The 18,503-nt window shown below is 40.0% G+C and overlaps 1 protein-coding gene across 1 annotated transcript; it reads right to left on the bottom strand.

Moving 5' to 3' along the window:
• Positions 1–2,676: 2,676 nt before the first annotated feature.
• On the bottom strand, positions 2,677–16,462 carry LOC102288788 (protein O-mannosyl-transferase TMTC2; the record flags this gene model as incomplete). The annotated part of the gene is given in 4 exon segments (XM_005952600.3): positions 2,677–5,939; positions 10,240–10,303; positions 13,735–13,849; positions 16,381–16,462. Coding segments are annotated over 4 exon segments (441 nt in total), but the record flags the coding sequence as incomplete, so codon positions are not given.
• Between the last annotated feature and the right edge of the window lie 2,041 nt (positions 16,463–18,503).

Consider the following 18,503-nt stretch of genomic DNA (forward strand, 5'->3'; position numbering starts at 1 on the left):
CCTAATTTTTTTTTCTCCCCTCCCTAATTTTTTTTTCTCCCATGTCCCCTGGGGGGCTCCGTACTAATGTGATGTTGTTGTCCCTGGCTCTCTTTCTCTCTCTCTCCCTCCCGCTCTGTTGAGAGAAAGAAAAAAAAAACGCAGCTGGCGATAAGGAGCCGACTCGCGTCGTACACATCTAAGAGCCATTTCGTTCGCGACCGACACATCACTACACTGCAGCATCACTGAGAGTGAAAAACTGTCTAAATTCTTTCATCTTTAATAAAATGATCAGCGTTGCTGCTTTACCAGGTGTAACAATTAAGTTTAACATCCAGGCATCCATGAAAACAGAATTTATTAAATTTAACAGAGTTAGAAGTTAGCAGGAAGTTAGCTCGCTAGTTTCCACCTAAACATGATATAGCATGTTCTGACTCAGAGATTTCTGAAAAATTAAAACGTACAGCTCTGCTATCACTTCCAACATAAATGAAGACAGAAAACTAAACAGCAGTGACGTTTGTAAGGTTACTGAAGTTGAGCTAGCTGGTATATAATGATGTGCTACGTGACTGCTAGCAACACAGCTATGTTAGCATAGCATAAACACAGAAAAGTTGGAGGATGAACGCCAACTTTGTTCCACTCGATAAAAGTTAACGTGAGGGTTCCCGATGGTTAGGGACAAATGTAATTGCATGGCAGGATGCTGTAAACGGACCAAACTTCAGTCAGGAGAACAACTGAGATAATCCATCCACAATACAAGGTTAATCATTCATATACTGCAACAACATGGGAATAGTGCAGCTGACTGAGAATTCAGCATTAACGAATCAATGGTACGGAAGTGGAGGAAGCAAGAAGAATGAGTTGAGTAAAGTTTGACTTATCTGACCGTTTTGTTTCGCTTAATGCGCCTTATTATTTCACCTTATGGTCTGAAAAATACGGTAAATAAAACTACAGCCGACAGAGTCTACAGACATGCTGGGTTCTCTGTATGGCTGTGCATATGCTGTAATCAATATATCAGCAGAATGCAAAAACCAGAAAAATGGTGGTTTTAGTGCCAATTAGCCTTTATTAACTCTTTTTGTTCTACAAATTATAAAAACTCAGGTAAAGAAGTTTTTAAAAGGAATCTGCATACTTTACCATATCTCATTTTACCTCTTTGCATTTAGGAACAGTAGCTCCTGTATAAACAGCTGCAGTACAACATGTGCTGTAAAATGCCAAAGAAAGACAATTTCCTTTCTGGACATCAAAACGCTTCAATAATATGAGGCAAAATCTAGATCTCATGGAGGAGCTTCATCCTAATGCCTCTTCTATCAAATAATAACAGTGGGTATTGGGTCCAGAGGGGAAGACTTCTCTGCATCACGCACAGTGAACCACTCCAAACAAGCTTGGTCGGGTGCTGTGAGCGCCTGGCTCAGGTGCTTGAGATCAAAGTAGCGATAGTCCATCGGTACATACCACGAAATGTTTGCTTGATAACAGCAGGCAGATTTGCCTGATCACAGCATAATAAAATGAATTCCTTTCTCCCAGTTTTAACAGTTGGAGAGTGCAAGAGGTCATATGAAGCAATGAAGCGCACTAAAGTCATAAGAGCAGAAGTCATATGACTCTGATTTCCTTGGGGCCTGGCTTCAGACAATCCTTTATCTCTTACAATGAGAGAAATGTGGAGCGTATAAAAGAAGCAGGGAAACCATTTTTACATCTAATTAAATATAAAAGCAATTCTGACATACATTGTTAAAGAAATGTCGCTTTTAGCATGAAATATAAATCAGTTCTGTATAATTTATGGTACGGCCATGTCACTTTATATCAGTCTAAAACTCTTCATTGAAATCAATTTGCAGGGTTTCTGCACCGCATAATGACATTGTCAGTGATTTGGCCTTGTTGGTACCACAGTCATCCAAGCTGCGAAGTACTAATGAGAACTCGCAGTATTATGTGCTTGCATAAACACCCACGTGTTGAGAGCTTTAAAGGCAGACGAGAACCCAGAAACACTACTGTTTGCTTAAAGGCCAGTGACACAGAAATCCAAAGTTATGTGCTCACTGTGTGTCTTCTTACCTCATTTTAGGAACACTAGCTTAAGTGTTTTGGCAACACTAACAGACAAGCAAGGAGAGTATTGTACAGTGCAGGTGCACAACCTGGATTCAGGTGCATTACTGCAGTGAACATGTGTTAACCTGCTTTAACTCTAGACTTTTACATCTTTCCTACATGTGCATGTTTACTCTTAAGTATTTTGAGACAAAAACAACTATGACTAAAAAAATGGGATGAAATAATTAATAAGCAGATTTAAACAATTATTAAACATTATTTACTTGTTCAAACCTCCTGAAAATTCAGTGCCTTGTCATAATCTGTCCATTTCCCTTCTTTCCATCTGCTTATCCTTGTCAGGATCGTGGGGGGTGGAGCCTTTCCCAGCTACCACAGCTACACCCTGGACAGGTCGCCAGTCTGTCACAGGGCTAAAACGTAGAGACAGACCCACATTCACACCTATGGACAATATAGAATTACCAATTAACCTAACCACACTAAGTGCACGTCTCGGAGAGAACCCACGCAGAGAACCTGTACACACCCGGCCAGGTGTGAGGCGACAGTGCTAATCACCGCGCCACCATGCCTCCCTTTTTTTTAATTATTATTCCCTTTCCTTATTACCAGTGCTATGAGCAGAAGTTCATGTTTGCCTTGTTTTAACTGCATAAAAATCTACTTATCTGGTTGCAGACTCTACTGGAAACATGACATTCCCTATTTTAGGGAATGGTAACTATGTGAACTGACGTGTAATTTCACAGTTAGCAAGCTATGGGAAGACAGTCAAATGCCTACTGTTTCATATAGCAATAAATAAAACTACGTTGCATTTGCGGCGTGACTCCACAACCCAACAAACTGTCAACTTTTGCTATTTGATGCAGAGATTAAGTGAAGCGCACCTGTGTTATGAGAAGAAGAGCCAAACTGGACTGGACAGTGCAAGCAGCGCCCATGCATTCCAGCTCGATAAGGAAATCTGGGCACCATGGTGAGCTCGGTTCATGGACGCAGACCTTCCAAGCAGAACATGTGAGAAACATCACAAGGCAGACCGCTTCGTTCACAGGGAAAGGCCCTTTACTTGTCAACGGGGTCTGAATTGTGGGACGGGTGGAATCGAAACACACCGACCATATGTGGCTCCACACTGCTACCCCTTCCATATGGCAATATTTACATGTCTCCTTTGTTGTACAAAGATCAAAGCAGAGGAAATTCATTTGAGTTGATTTTATGACACATTTTAGCAAATTTACAGGGGGCAACTTTATATACCCCGTAAAAGCTGTTCCACAGCATGGAAGATCACCCCATTAACGCTTAATACAACGGAAATTTGATGTAAAACTTGAGCTGTTCCTCCAAAGTGTGACTGGCAAAACCTTAATATCAATCTGTGACCTACACTATCAGCAATAATGGCTGCACAGGCACTCGTCAAAGCAGAACACCATCAATTTATTGTGGAAAAACAAACAAACAAATAAGCAGACAAACAACCAAAAAGAGAAACACCACTGGGAAGAAAGGTCTACTCTGGCACATTGTTCATTTTATAATACAAAAAGGAGAAAAAATGGGGCTACAAAGCTCGATAATTTATACAAATACAACAACTTTCAAAAATAAATTTTAATTTAGTAAACGCTCCGTGAACAAGTTTCTGCAATAGCCCACCGCTTGAGATCCCTGAGCAGAGACACAGAGTGAAACATTTTTTTTTCTCAAACACCTTCATTAAAACAAGCTGACAGTGTTTCTTCATAAACACTTTATATATACATGTGATAATTACACGATATGTCTGATGTGTGTGACATACGGTGCTAGGAATTAATGTGAACTGTGAATCTTCATCATAGTTAAAAACAGAACGGTGTTATAGCATTATGACTGTAACAAATGACATAAACTCAAAAAACGTTACCATTCGTTGTAGACGCTGCTCTGTATTTACCCACCACGGGCCACATAACTGGGTATTTACTCCATAATGACCACAGGAGTAAACATAACAGCTGTCGTTTCCTTCGTTTTACATCTAAAAACACAGTACCAGCTGGTTCTGCTGCTAGTTAACACAGAGCAATAACTTAAAATGAAATAAACAAAGGACACGGATAGCTGAGAGGTTTATGAACCAATAACAAACAAATTATTCTAAATATGGTACATGCTGATACCTCTGGGAAGGTGCTGTTTCACTTGCTGACAATAAAACAAACAAACAAATTACACAGAATATGTACAAATAAGACCGAAAGACTGACAATGTGAGAAATACTGTAATAATGTAAAAAGCCAAACTTGCTCAGTAACGCAGTCAAATTCGTGTCTGGCTACTTTTTTGCTGCTTTCGATGATTTTTTTGATACTATACACTATGTAGGTATATATTAGAATTAATTTATACACACACACACACACACACACACACACACACACACACACACACACACACACACACACACACACACACACTAAACTTACTTATATCAACATAAAGGCATTAAAATATTTCCCTCAAATGCACCATGACTGTGCACTGTTCTGTGGTTAAAAGGTGTGCATCAGCATAGTTTTTGTATTTGGTTAGAAGAACTCCTTCATCTGCTTAAGGTCCTTACACACTCTTCTATAAAAGCTTCGGGCATGTAGCAAGGCGGTGTACCTGAATCTACAGTACCTACCTATTTTTTGTCTGTTACTTCCACAGGAAGGTAGCTTAACATTTCTATGTATAGTTTCTTAACTGCCATGGTGACTTCTTAACCAATGCAGAGAAGATCAGTAATGATAAAAACACTTCCTGCTACACTCATGAAAAAGATATTACACCTTTTAAGTCATTACAATGCGAAATTTTTCTTCACTTTTTGAGCTTAACTGCCAAAATATGCTGGGTTTTGCAAAGAGGAACATTTGCAGAGGCTACCGTTGTGCTGCAATGGCTAACAAATTCAATTCCCTTTTTCAAGTTGTCACCGAATATTAGGAGAGTGCTACAAATGGTTTGCAATAATAGCAAAGTGTGTATATTCTAATGAACAAATTTCATCACCGAGACTATGAATCAGTACACAAGCTGGAGAGTTGAGATATAAATTTAAGTTGTGATTTTGAATGTTGTTAGTTCTTCATATACTGTCTTCATGATCAAAGTGGAGTATCTGGTCAAACCAAGAACTTCATTTAATGGTGTTGGAAACTACCCGCTCCCCCCCAGTGCAGCGTTATGAGATCCTTTCCTCTCTTTTATCTCTAATATTAAATTTTACCCAGTTCAACAATTCTTTTTGAGAAACCTTTCAGCAGAATTGCTTAGTTTAAGTATAACTCATCTCAAATGTTAAAGGATGTACCTGGTCTTACTTCAAGTGCTTTAGTTATAAAGGAAAAAAAGCATTAATTTTGAAAATAGTACTTAAAAGTCCAAATACCACATAACGTCTGCCAAACTGTGAGCAATGATTGTGAGGAAAGCTGCTGGTCTGAGGTGTATGCGAAGCTCAGGAGTCACTAGGAGAGCTGTGTGGTACAGTCACGGCCTCTTTGAGCAAACGTTCTCCCTGAGTCTCTTCCATCTTTTCTGGATGACAGGAGCAAATGAGGAGCGTGTAGGCTGTCCTTTTCCCGGGTCTGGTGTGCAGATGGCGAGTAGGCGGGATCTCTTGAGCTCAGGGGCTCGTGGTCCTCAAGCCCTGTTTCTCCATGATGTTCCACAGCTTACGCAAATTGGACTGGGTGATGGCATCATCTGGTTTTAGTTGAAGTGCTCGGAGGTAATTGGCTTCAGCTTCTTGCAGCTTCCCATTGAGGTGGAGGATTGCCCCAAGATTCATCAAAGCTGCAGGGTACTGAAATTTAAGAAGAAAAAAGAGAGCGATCTTAGTTATTTTAGGGTAAGACCAATTGGATTCAGAGATTAAGCTCAAAAGACAATGCAACAGTTTATAAACTAGTGTAGTTGGTACAAACACAGCTGCCTGGGACATAGCAAACGGGAGCTAACATCCACATAAGGACAGTGTTTTAACTAGAGACATGTTTTAATAAAAAATTCAAATTTTACTACATCCACGGGCTGATAAATAATGCACATAAAGTCCATCTGTTCACACTTTGGGATGTACATAATTTAATGGAAATGGAAAAAATGAGTAACAGTAACTTGTCTCTTAAGACAAAAGCAAGAGAAAATGCCAGAGGTGAGGCTTAAATAAAGAAAGTAATTTTTTAACACAGTGGTTTCTGTTCGTCTGATCACCCAGACCCTGTTTGGAGTTTGGTAACCATGCTGCTTTGCGTGTCTCTGTGTCTTGTCTGTGGCCGTAGATGTCAGAAGGAGCGACCGCGACTTTGAAGTGGGTTGAGATGAATATACTGTTTATTCCCGTTAGTGCCGAGGGGCAAAATCATCAGCGGTGCAATGAGTGAGTCATGAGGACCAAACTACAGGAAATGTGTCTGGGGTGCAATCATGTCAGGAGGATATCCAGGGCTAGGGAAGGGCCACATCTGATCACTATTTCAGTTTGAAATGTGAAAAACATGTCTAATCATGTAGTGAGGCTACTGCTTCGGACTATTGTGATTTCTATAATTGTAATTCCTAGGATACGAGGATGTTAAAAAAAAAAAAAAAGAAAGACTTTTTTACTGTAACGATCATCACATGCACGTCTGACTTAAAACATGCATGATTATGATATTTAAAGAGGTGAACAATTTCTTTTGGTCCATTAGGTAACCCAAAGTATTTCTCTTGTTGAAAGAGCGAACGGAGAAATCATAATAGATGAAAAGTGAATAGATGACACTCTGAATCTATATCAACATTTAAGTAACTCTCCAAATAAACAACCCCAGATGAATAACTGGACAGTTTAGATTCTTATATTAATGTGAATCTGGAGTTTAAGTGTCACACTTTTAAGCACAGAAGCTCTCCTAAGAGTGTTAGCCTTTGTCTCATATATTCCCAACTACGAGGAATTGTGTGAACGATGCCGTTTGCTGGACTGTTCGCTTACAAAACATTTCACAGTTTTTCCAGTGCCAGAGTAGGATGAGTGATGCTCCATGCATGATCTCCATTTTAATGAGAAGGAGAGTGCTTTTCTCTTTGGCAGAATTCAACCAGTATAGCCCAACTATACCACTGTCCCTTTGAGAGAAAACCATTTTCTGCTGTAAACACATTCAATTCAATTCAATTCAATTTTATTTATATAGCGCCAAATCACAACAAGTAGCCTCAAGGCGCTTCATAGATACAGAGAAAAACCCAACAATCATATGACCCTCTATGAGCAGCACTTTGGCGACAGTGGGAAGGAAAAACCTTTTAACAGGAAGAAACCTCCGGCAGAACCAGGCTCAGGGAGGGGCGGGGCCATCTGCTGTGATTGGTTGGGGTGAGAGAAGGAAGACAGGATAAAAGACATACATAAAATGTAAAACATAGAACACATGCATGGCCCAAAGGAAGGACTGACACGACCAAGACCTCTACTGTAGCTCGTTGGATAGGATCTTTCTTTTAATTTAAAGCATCCTGGCAAAACTAAATTTGTTCTGCTAGCAGCCAGGGTTCTTGAATTTAATGGCTGGGGGAGTGAGGCACTCTAAATTACCTTCTTTTTGACCCATCATTGGATGTTTAAATCATAGAATAACCGCCAGGCTTCAGTTTACAAGTTGGTGCATTTTAAAAGTCAGAAAATTGTGAGCCAAAGTATTTTTTCTTATACAGATGGACACAGTTGACAGTGACAGTGACGACACATAAACGGAGCCACAATGTATTGATGTATTGTGTGTTAACAAAAAACAAAAAATGTCATTGCCCCAGTCTCTAATACATGTGTGAGTCCACTAAAGCAGGTGGGCAGTAAGACTTTAACAAACAAACTCTGTCCAGTCAAAGTCAGGGTTTGAATGGATGGATCCTGGAGAATAGAAGTAAATGTTTTCCAGAAAGCTAACAAAGCTTGTATTCACACTTTTTACCGCTCCCCAGGACACTTGCTGATGAGTAGTGTAACACGTGAAACACTGTGCAGTGACTCCTGGGTAGAAAATCCACAGAGTGCTGGTTTTCTTCTTAGCACAGCTGCAGCATAGCTTCAAAGATTGCTCTTTTCACCCATGCACAACTTAGCAATCCTTGAATTTTGTTTCCCTCCTAAGTCTACCCTGCAGACTCAAAGACTACTAAAAGCCTTTGCTTCTCCCCCTTCTTCATATATCTAATCCGTTTGTGATTTATACCCCCGTTTCTGCATTCTTCCTAGCCCTTGCAACACACTGCAGAACACTGGCTTGTCAAAAGCTTTTATTTTTTTCTCATTTCCTGCTGCTCTGTAACCTCTCTGCCTCCCCACCCTCGCTGAAATAGGCATGCAGGAGCAGAGGCATGTCCAGATGCAGAGCATATTAGCCTAGACTGTACAGCAACATATGCTATAGAGGTTGTGAATGTTCAGTGTAAAACCAGGTGTTGAATGACCTGGCTGCAATGACTTTAAATAGCCATTTAAGCAAAGACTATCCATATAAAGTTGGAAACTTTGAAAGGGCAGATGTCATAGGTTATAGAGAGCAACTGATGCTAAGCAAGCATCCAACCCGATTTAGTTTATCTAGATTGAGGGAACTGTAGGACTGTTAAATCCTTTGAATGGAAGGAAGTGTCCTCTCTCCCTGAAAGCAAGCAGACATGTGCCTAATATAAAACACCAGGGCCTTTGGAGAGCAAAGAGTCAAGTCGCAGTAAAGCATGAAATGACAAATGAAGATAGACAGCGTACGTGGCTTAAGTCAAATCACATTGGAAAGAACAAAGGATACAGGTAAGGAAGATGGATGAAGATGCTAAATTATAATAATACCTCAGCTGTAAAGCAACACAAATAACAAAAGGTTTCCCAAAAAGTGGACCCGACAGGGGCAAAACATCTGCATGTGGACGAGGACTACGGAGTACACAAACATCTCGAGACTTTAATTTACAGACGAACTGAACAACACTGACACAGAAATGGTGTTGTGTGTATTTCATACACTCTCCAAACAGTTTGAAGCCAACTTGTTAACTCCAAACTGGCTGTAGTTATGTATGCAAGAGTCTGTTATGGATTAATGACAAGAACCTGATGTGAGACTCCACAAAATCGATGTGTTATCGATAATGAGTTTGTACTCTTTAAACCTTTCAGAACCCAGTTATGCTTTAAACATGCTCATAAATCATCCTGTCATATATCAAAACTGCAATATTTGATGTACAATACCGACGGGATTCATTAAAAGCTATAAAATGTATAATTATTATTGTTATTCAAAGAACAGTATTTCACATCTCGTTCCTCACTTAGCTGGGCACACGGAAAACACAGCAGCTCTACCTCAGTCTATTGTCGGCAATGTGGAGCACAATAAGCGGCCTATAAACATCTAATCAACGCTGGCTGTGCATTTTGGGTGGAGGCAGTTAACAGTAATTATTTAGACATCAGAAAAAGTATCAGTGGGAACGGTCAGGGATCTGAACAGTTACGCTCTTTGAATTTCGTCATGTATGGAAAAAACATCGAATTCCTCTGTTATACTCAAGTTTTGGTTGCTCCATTTGTCAGTATTTGTTTGTGTTATCCCAGGGTTTATGTGGTCCTAACACTAGACTTTGCTTTGTCTGTATATCATTGTTCAGATATAGTTGATCATTAATCCCAAACTGATTTCTTTTAATCAAGACGCAGGAATAAACAGGGTGACCACATGCCAAACATACTTTGCTCCTTCTGTGACCCTCACTTAAACAACTTGACCCTCCCTGTCAGAGCTCTCAAAGACTGGATCCCATTCATTTTCAAGACGTCACAGTCCCCTGACTCAGTGTTATTATCATTATTCTTTTCATTCTGCTTACTCTGGCCTCTCCTTTGAAGTTGGTGATGGATGTTGGACAAGCAAATCTCTGGGCATAGTAAAAACCTAGCATTCATCTGTCTGAGCTCCATTGACAATGCATGGTGTTGTGCAAAAGCAGATCAGAGAGTAATAATACTGGAAAGCCACCCAGACTGCGATTGCGCATTGTCCATCAGAGTAAATAGTAACGGGGGAAGATTAGCTAGCTGTGGTTTTACTCACGTTGGGTCTCAGGCTCGCTGCTTGTCCGTAATACTTCTCGGCTGCCTCATTTAGGCTGGCTTGTCTGCAAAAGGAAAACAGAGAGGCGGTCATTACTCATTTTTATTGCTGCTGGCTTCGGATGAGGCCTTGAACCCCTCGTGTTTACTAGCGCTCGAGGGTCAGTGAGAAAGTAACGCAGAGGAACAGCATGAGGGATGAGAAAAGCCAATCCAATCGCCCGTAGGCTTCTCGTTCGATAGCATCTTTCGATAACATCTGTGCTGAGCAGTGCACTGCAAGCACTTTCTGTTCTAATTGAACCTTGAGGTCAGGACATCTAGTTCATTGCATACCAAGAAACCGAGGCTCATCTGGAATATTCACTGTACATATCTGTTTACATTTAGTCTGGAAAAATGTGGGTTGCAACACTTGATAGATATTGAGATAGTTAAACTGTGCAAACACCATTAAAACAGAAACGTAATCATACCATCAATAAAAACCCCAAAACCAAAACAGAACAGCAGAGCGTACAAACTGAATGCTCCAAAATATGCTGCATATGCCAAATTGTGACAAAAAGGATTTTTGAGCAGATGGCTTGTCGGCATGAGTCCCTGGAACCAGAAACACACTGTTCCTGACACGAAAACTACAGTTACAACACGGCTGCATCATCTTCTTTCATAACCCACTGTACTACTGCACATAAACCGGTGGCTCCTCGGTCACAAAACACTTCCTGTTGTTAACTTTCTGGCATATCAGAAATCACCTTTATGACACACAGCTTCAGGCTGTGCCCTTATGGTAACAATTGCCCAATTAAAAACAATTTAACACTGACATAGTCAAGGACGGAGTCAACAGCGGCCGGCTGTGGAGCCCCTTAAATCAGAATGATCAAAGGAAGCGAAGCTTTTATAGCCATGCTTTCATTTAGGCTGTCGTGCTTTATTATGAGATCGTCATCTGCGTAGTTCCAGAGAAAAGTCTGGACCTGCGTATACATCTATGTTTGGTTTTGTGAAATCTTAATCCTTTAATTTTAACAGATGAAGGAGATGATTTATAATTCAGAGTTAGAAAAAAATACCTATACCTTATATTTTATATAGCAGGAAAAGAGCCTCCAGAAAAACAATGCGATGCAAATAACTTGTAGCTCTCTGAGGCTAACGTTAGCCACATACTGGTGTTAGCTAAATGCTAATGTTCTGACGGGTGTCCACGTTTAGTGATCATTTGGTGTCAGTCCATTCCAGTTCACTTCAGCTTACGCCGTGAATAAGAAGATCATTGTGGTGCTATAGAAAAAAAAATCCCCCCAGTCAGTCGTCGTTCTTCCTCTCAAGACTGTTTGTACAAAACTTTATGGTAGTTGTTGATATATTCAAGTCTGTGACCACAGTGGGTCAACTGACATTGCCAAAGTGTTGTAAATGGATCTTAAATAAGTTATACGTTGTGTTTGCTTACATATTCAGATATACAGAAGAATACGCTATGGCTGGGTTTCTCTCTTTTTTGTTTCAGAAAGAAGCATTTTACATTCCAACAGGGATCCAAACACCAACTCGAGTTGCTGAATTTGTCCTGAGATTATAAATGTGGCTTTCACATCCAACCACAACCATATGTTTGTTTGCCAGCATAATATTTAGAAAGCAGATCCTTCAGAGATGAAAAATGCACAAATCTAATTCCATAATATCATTATCACATTTATAAACACATTAAGAGAGGAGAACTGGAAAGCTGCCACACTGTAACCAGCAGAGCTACAGGACCTCCTAGAGCCGTCTGACTGTGGGTTGTGAGAGCACTGTAGACAGTGAAGGCCAACCATTGGAATAGGAGCTATTGTAAGGCTATACCAGCACAGGAACTGCGAGAGAGGCTGATGACAAAAACAGGCATTAATGAAATAAAAAAATAATAAAAAATTCTTGTCCATAATTAAAAACCAGTGATCTTGTTGTCTAATAATGCCACCCAAAAAAAGGAGATCACAACAAAGACAAATTCTGCTTGTAAGCCTGACATTGGGCTGCAATTTCAACACTTAGTTGCAGTCATCAAATATTTCACAAAATTTACATTTGGTCTCATAGTCGGTTTAAGATTATGGCACGATAGCAGCGTACAGTACTAAGGGGTTATGGTATGAAGTAAACTGCGTGTGGATAAAGTGCTTGTGTGTTTTATAATGTTTGCTTTTCCCAGGGCTGCCTTTGGAAATCTACAGATTGTACTTTACTCTACGACTTCACAGTGTAATTTTTCACTTTCACTGGCATTTGACATACTCATGGGAAGTACAAGCATGTACCTCTTGGCCTTACTATTGCCCAACTTTTCCTGTCCTACATTCGTAGTGAAAAAAATAAAAGAACTCTTAAAACGAAGCAGATGAAAATTATTAGTTTGAAAGCAAAATAGTCAAAACCAAAAGCCCAAAGGGGTAATAAACGACATTTGCAAATTTGAGAGCTACTGCTCCCCCTTTTAATCTCTTCCCCTCTCCTGTGCAGATTCACTTGTGTCCCCACCAACCGATGGGCTTTCCACATCTACGTCCAAGACAAACACATAAAGAACACGAGCTGTGGAGGGAGTGAGACCCCATGCCAAGCAGGCGGAGATGAGTTCAACCCGAGCGCTGCTTGATGCTCACTTAGCTGCCAGGAGTCTGGACTCTAGGAGAGGCTCTCTACGCCTGAAGCCGTTGATGGTGAAGATACTACACGATCAGCAGAGGTACGCTGAACAAAGCTGAGTGGGAGTGCACTGATGTACTCTTAAGCACAGTAACTTTGCAGATCTCTGGTGAGTCCAGCGAAACACTTGTCCACGAGTTATCTTTCTTTACAGCTGGCAGTCATAGTTTTGACAAATATGCAGAGAGTTGCCCACAGTGACTAATTAAAAAAGGAAATCGCTACACTGGCTAATATAAAGTTGGAGGTTTATTCAGGGGGAGGGGGGAAGCATTCAGTAAGTTGGCACATAGCTGTATTTATACAATCCCACACATGGCTCTCATTCACAAACAACAGTTTGTGGGCTTTCCTGCTTAGCCTCAACAGCTGAACTTTGCACTAATTTGTAATTATGCGTTCAAATATGAGCACTGGCCAGTGATGGAAGACTGAGACAGAGTGGTATATGTAATTTGAGAGACAGCCCTCTGAGATATATAGCTACACTACGCACTAAGATAAACCAGGAGTTCTAGAGCTGGCACTGCAGCAAGAGAAGAGGATTACAAAGTATAGCCAAGTAAATCACAGAGGCTGAGGAATGGTGTAAGCCCCTGGATAAAACGTGCAGACAGTAGACCTCCCTCTCTCATACACAGCTTTCTTTCTACTCAGCCACAGAAAACTGTGGCCCACCCATCTCATCTAGGCAGAATAAAATACATCCAGTGTCTTTATGCATGCTCTTGCACTAAGGAAATCATCAAACCTGAAGAAAGAGAAAAAATCACGCCAATCAAAAACATACCTGAGCATGTGGGCTGCATTGAAGACCACATCAAATTCCCCACTGTCAAGGCGTGCAGCTGTCTTTGCCATCTCTGCTGCTTCAAGCAGCCGTGACTCTTCCAACAAAAACTGACCTGGCAGGGCAGAAGGGAACAGCACCATTATTAAAACACTTTGGGATCCCCACAGGGGCACGTAGGGATACACGGCCTCGCAGTGTTTCTTTTGGCCTGGGCAGAGGGACAAACTAGTCTGCACTTGTGACAATATGATGAAACATTAAATATAAGTGCAGCATAACATCTCTCCTTGGCCATCTTTCAGACTCATTTGTTCAGATTATCAGCCTTGATAGATCTGTTCCCTTTGGATAAAAATGTTTTCAGCAGGAGGGTTATGTCTTATTACGGGTGCGCCTTCCTTGCAGTTAACCTCTGTGGACCAGCCTAATGAGAGGGGATTATTGAAGCCTGACAAGGCCGAGTGCGGGGCGGACCCCTCGGTAAGAGCCAGGTTTAGGGGGAATTAATACACTGTTGATTTTGGTAAGCTCCAATGCTGTGCCAGGATGCTAAACCACCAAGTGAACCCAAGCGCATTTTTTTAATAACTGTGGATGAAACTGGAGCCTTTAGTGCAGGACAAGGCAAGAGCTGTATTTTAAGTGAGTTTTTAGGCTGCAACTGTGCACTAAAAACCTCCAGATCTGCAGTTTTGCACTGTTTTTGATAAATGAAATCAAATCTGTCAGAGACAAACACAGAGACAAACACATCAACTAATAAAACGGACCCGACTTTGATACACAACAGCAAAAATAATATGCTTTTACTTAAAATATAATAATTTTTATCTTTTGCATCATTTCTTAATTGGAGAAAGTACGGCTGTACGACTTTGTCAGTTTAAGCTCATACCCAGATTGTGAGCGGGCTAGCTAATGCTGGAGGACAGATTTCTACGTTTTGGGTTTTTTTCTTTCCTTCGAGCAACACTTCAGATTTGGACAGCTGAAGAAAAAGAACTCGGGCTAAGTAAAAAAACGTATGTTATTTATGTTGAGTATCCTAACAGTTAAAACTAACATTAACACTATATTATTTACAGATTATCTTACACAGTGTATAGAAAGAGAATTAAATGGGACCAAGACCTGACCCCTGGGGAACGCCACGCGAGGTTTTCATGTGACAATTAGGCTGGACAAGAAATAAATAAATGTATGCGTAATTAATTTACTTGACCCTTTAATTTACTAAGTAGTTGGGAATGCAAGTCTAAACATAAAAGTATCACCTATTAATACTATTCCCAGGCATATATGACTCAATTCTTCAATGGAAGTAATTAATTTACCTTAGTAACCAGCAGAATAGATGGATGAAAGCAATAATCAGCTAACTTCTTTACTTATTACATGTTTTTTTAAACTAAAATTCAAAAGCCCCAAATGAGGCAGTACACTTCTAATAATGCTGACTGAAACTCCATTTGTAGCAGGATAGTGTATGCCTTTTTTAATACATAGGAAAAAAACACATCACTAGCATTGCTGCCTAAGGCAGGCAAGTGAAAATGATCAAATAAACACAGCTAAATTAAATTCATGATTTTTAGTGCACTCTGAGACCTTTTTTGAAGAGTCTTCTTCAGGCCTGAGGACACTCGGTCTCAGAAACAAAAAACATTTTGAAAAACAAACAACATAGTCAATCTAAAGTAATGAAAACCCAGCAGTATATGGCAGATCTGATGTGTTTAGCTGTGAATAGATATATTTGTAAATTAAACCATAGCTGTGATCTGAACAAGAAATAGAAATTAATTGCTGCATATTTTTACTTGGGCCAACAGAAATAAGATAAATGATGTTATATGAATCAGAATCAGAATCAGAATACTTTATTAATCCCTGGGGGAAATTATTTTTTGTTACAGTGCTTCATTTTAAACCAACATTAAGACAAGACAGACAATACACTAACTAAGAATAAGAATAGTACAATATATACATATATACACATACATACTTCACTCATAAATAAATAGTTGGAAAAGAAACATGTGTAGCTGTAGCAGCAAACAGTGTGTTAAGTATGGATGTTCCATATGGATATTATATCTCCTTTATTATTAGTACCGTTTAGTAATTTCTTGAAATAACACCGTCTCTGTGCTCGGATCAATGCAATCCATATCCTGATTGGCTGGATAATTAACCTACACACACAGTACTCAACAAAATGCAAAAATCCACCATTAACCAATTTCCTTAAATGTCACTTGCGACCTGGTGATCACAAAGACAAGGCTTTAAATGCTTTTACAAACTCAAAGGTACTATGAAAGAAATTAAATCCAGGAGGTAATACTGCTGATTAATGGAAAGCTTGAGAAGAGGCATATGCTAAAATTGTCACGTTCTGTACACCCATCAAATCAGTGAACAATCTAAGGAAATCAACCCTGCTTCCTGTGACTCTCCACTAATCAAAAAGAATAAAAACAGAAATGGCAGAAGGGTCAGCCAACTCTGTTGTACAAACAACCGGCTAAGGTGCACAAGTGCAGCATGTATGCGTGAAATTTCCAAATCAAATATTTGAAATGTAAAAAGAAATCTGGTGTGAGTCAGACTGGAAGAGAAACATATATCCGTGCTTACCATAATGCATGTAGCAGTTGCCTTTTGTGGGATCGAGTTGGATGGCCTTGAGGAAGTACCTCTCCGCTTCTGTTTTCTGCCCCTGAGAGAGACGGATTAAACACAGTGTCATTATTGTTTCAACTGCTCCTCAAAGCTACTCAGTCTAAAAACACCACACTCGACTCAACAGCCAAAATACCTCTGTGTATACCTAATGTCCCTCTTCCAACCACAGACGTACTCTAACAATAAATCTTAACAAATAGACACGAAACACACGGATCGCTACTGTTACTCTGTCAGGCTCATGTGTCGTCCCACAAAAGCAGACACTGTCACGTTTAGCACAGCAGACCAAACAGGGTAAAGTCTCATTCATTAAACATATTATCTTTGCAAAGAGCACTTCCGGAGCATAGCTGCAGATTGTCAGTGTGTGTGGCCTAACTGCTATTAAACAAGACAGTGAGTAGCGAAGAGGAGAAAACAGAAAGGCTTGTGTCTATAATGCCCAAGTACAGGTGTACTGCACACAAACACATATGATTTTTATTTTTGTTTTTATGTTCCAGAAAGAATCCATACCGGAGGGGGGGCGAGCATAATATGATGTGAGGAAGACACACTGAAGCCCTGCAGACCACAAAAGCTTCCTCGGGCCCTTTACACTGTGACATGTAACCAATCACAGCTCTAACAGAACCGAGCAGCTGGCCAATAGAAGTGCCAACTGGGACTCTGACACATCGCTGATCTCAGTTGGGCACCAGATGTCATCTGATCAACAATTAACCATGTGCACTCATCGATAAAAGCTGATGCATTAATAATGCAGCCATCAGTATGCATTTGAGAGAGAGATAAAGCCTTCTCATGAAGACTAATATACTAAGGCATTACTGGATTATGCAAAGCCAGTAAAAACAACGTGAATGAGTGGGACACTTAGCGCAGAACTTCAGTTCAGTCATAGAGAAGGAATCGGCCCTATATCGTATTAATGACTGCAGACTTCATTTTCAGTGAGCGGTAGATTCAATAAATACAGAAATTTCTAATGTAAACATCTGAGTGTAGTTTCCATTGATGCTGCAGAAAACGAAGCCTGTGCCAAGGACACGTTTAACAGAGCTGATTGAAGTTTTATTCTGAAAAGCATCACTTTTGTGTATTTTTATACTTATATTCACAGATGGGGGAATGCAGACATTTTACCGCCAGCTGCTTTTTTCAACAAAGACCTACAGTTATTAAACCTCTACAGCTTCAACTTTGACAGACTGAAATGGGTTTTAGGTCTAAGTGCATGAAAGATGTGGGCTGTGACACATTAAGAATATTAACAGAGACCATACACAGAATAAGTGAGATGTTGGTAGGACCTCAAAAATGTAACAACTTTTTTCTTTTTTTATTACTTGTTAAAAAATCATTTATTATAGGTCAAAATTAATAACTGTGCTACCCCTTTTAATTTCACCGAATCCCCTTAATCAGACGAAATGATTATGATTATGAGTGGCAATAAATAGGAATAGCTTTCATCTAAGGTACGACCAATGCAGCACGAGAAAGGGATGGAAGGAACCCCGTCTATAAATGATGACTGTACTCTGTTTATTACTCCAGTAAACATATCACTTCATTGGTCATTGTAAAACAGTTAATAAAGCAGGATGTGCTTTAGGACATGAGCTAAAGGTGTAACCAAGTCGCTACCATGTGGAGATATCGTATCTTGGGTTTCTCAGCCAACTAAAAGATAGTTTGATGTGGCTGTTTAGGTTTAATGGTAAGTAGAATCTGTTTAAAGTCTGCTTGTCATTGTCCAACACTAGTTTAGCATGCAAACATACAAACATCTGCTGAGTACATGCGAATACAGCTTTGTCGGATATCTACTTATTATGCAAGGTGACTTATTGTGCAATATTCTCCTGTTTGTCGCACACTCGCTGAGCTCAGTTGCGCACGCCTCACACCTCAAATCTCCTGATAACATTGGGCAAACTGCAGATGCATCCCTGGCTCTGTGAGTGTCGAGGTTATTATGAATGAAACCTGTACTGTATTAGTTGTGGAAATGACAAGTGAATGACTGAATCCAATATTGTGAGCATTATAATTATAATTATGCACAA

Source organism: Haplochromis burtoni, unplaced genomic scaffold, assembly GCF_018398535.1.
Source record: "Haplochromis burtoni strain Fernald_Lab_line unplaced genomic scaffold, NCSU_Asbu1 Contig_1873, whole genome shotgun sequence".
Taxonomy (NCBI): Eukaryota; Metazoa; Chordata; class Actinopteri; order Cichliformes; family Cichlidae; genus Haplochromis; species Haplochromis burtoni.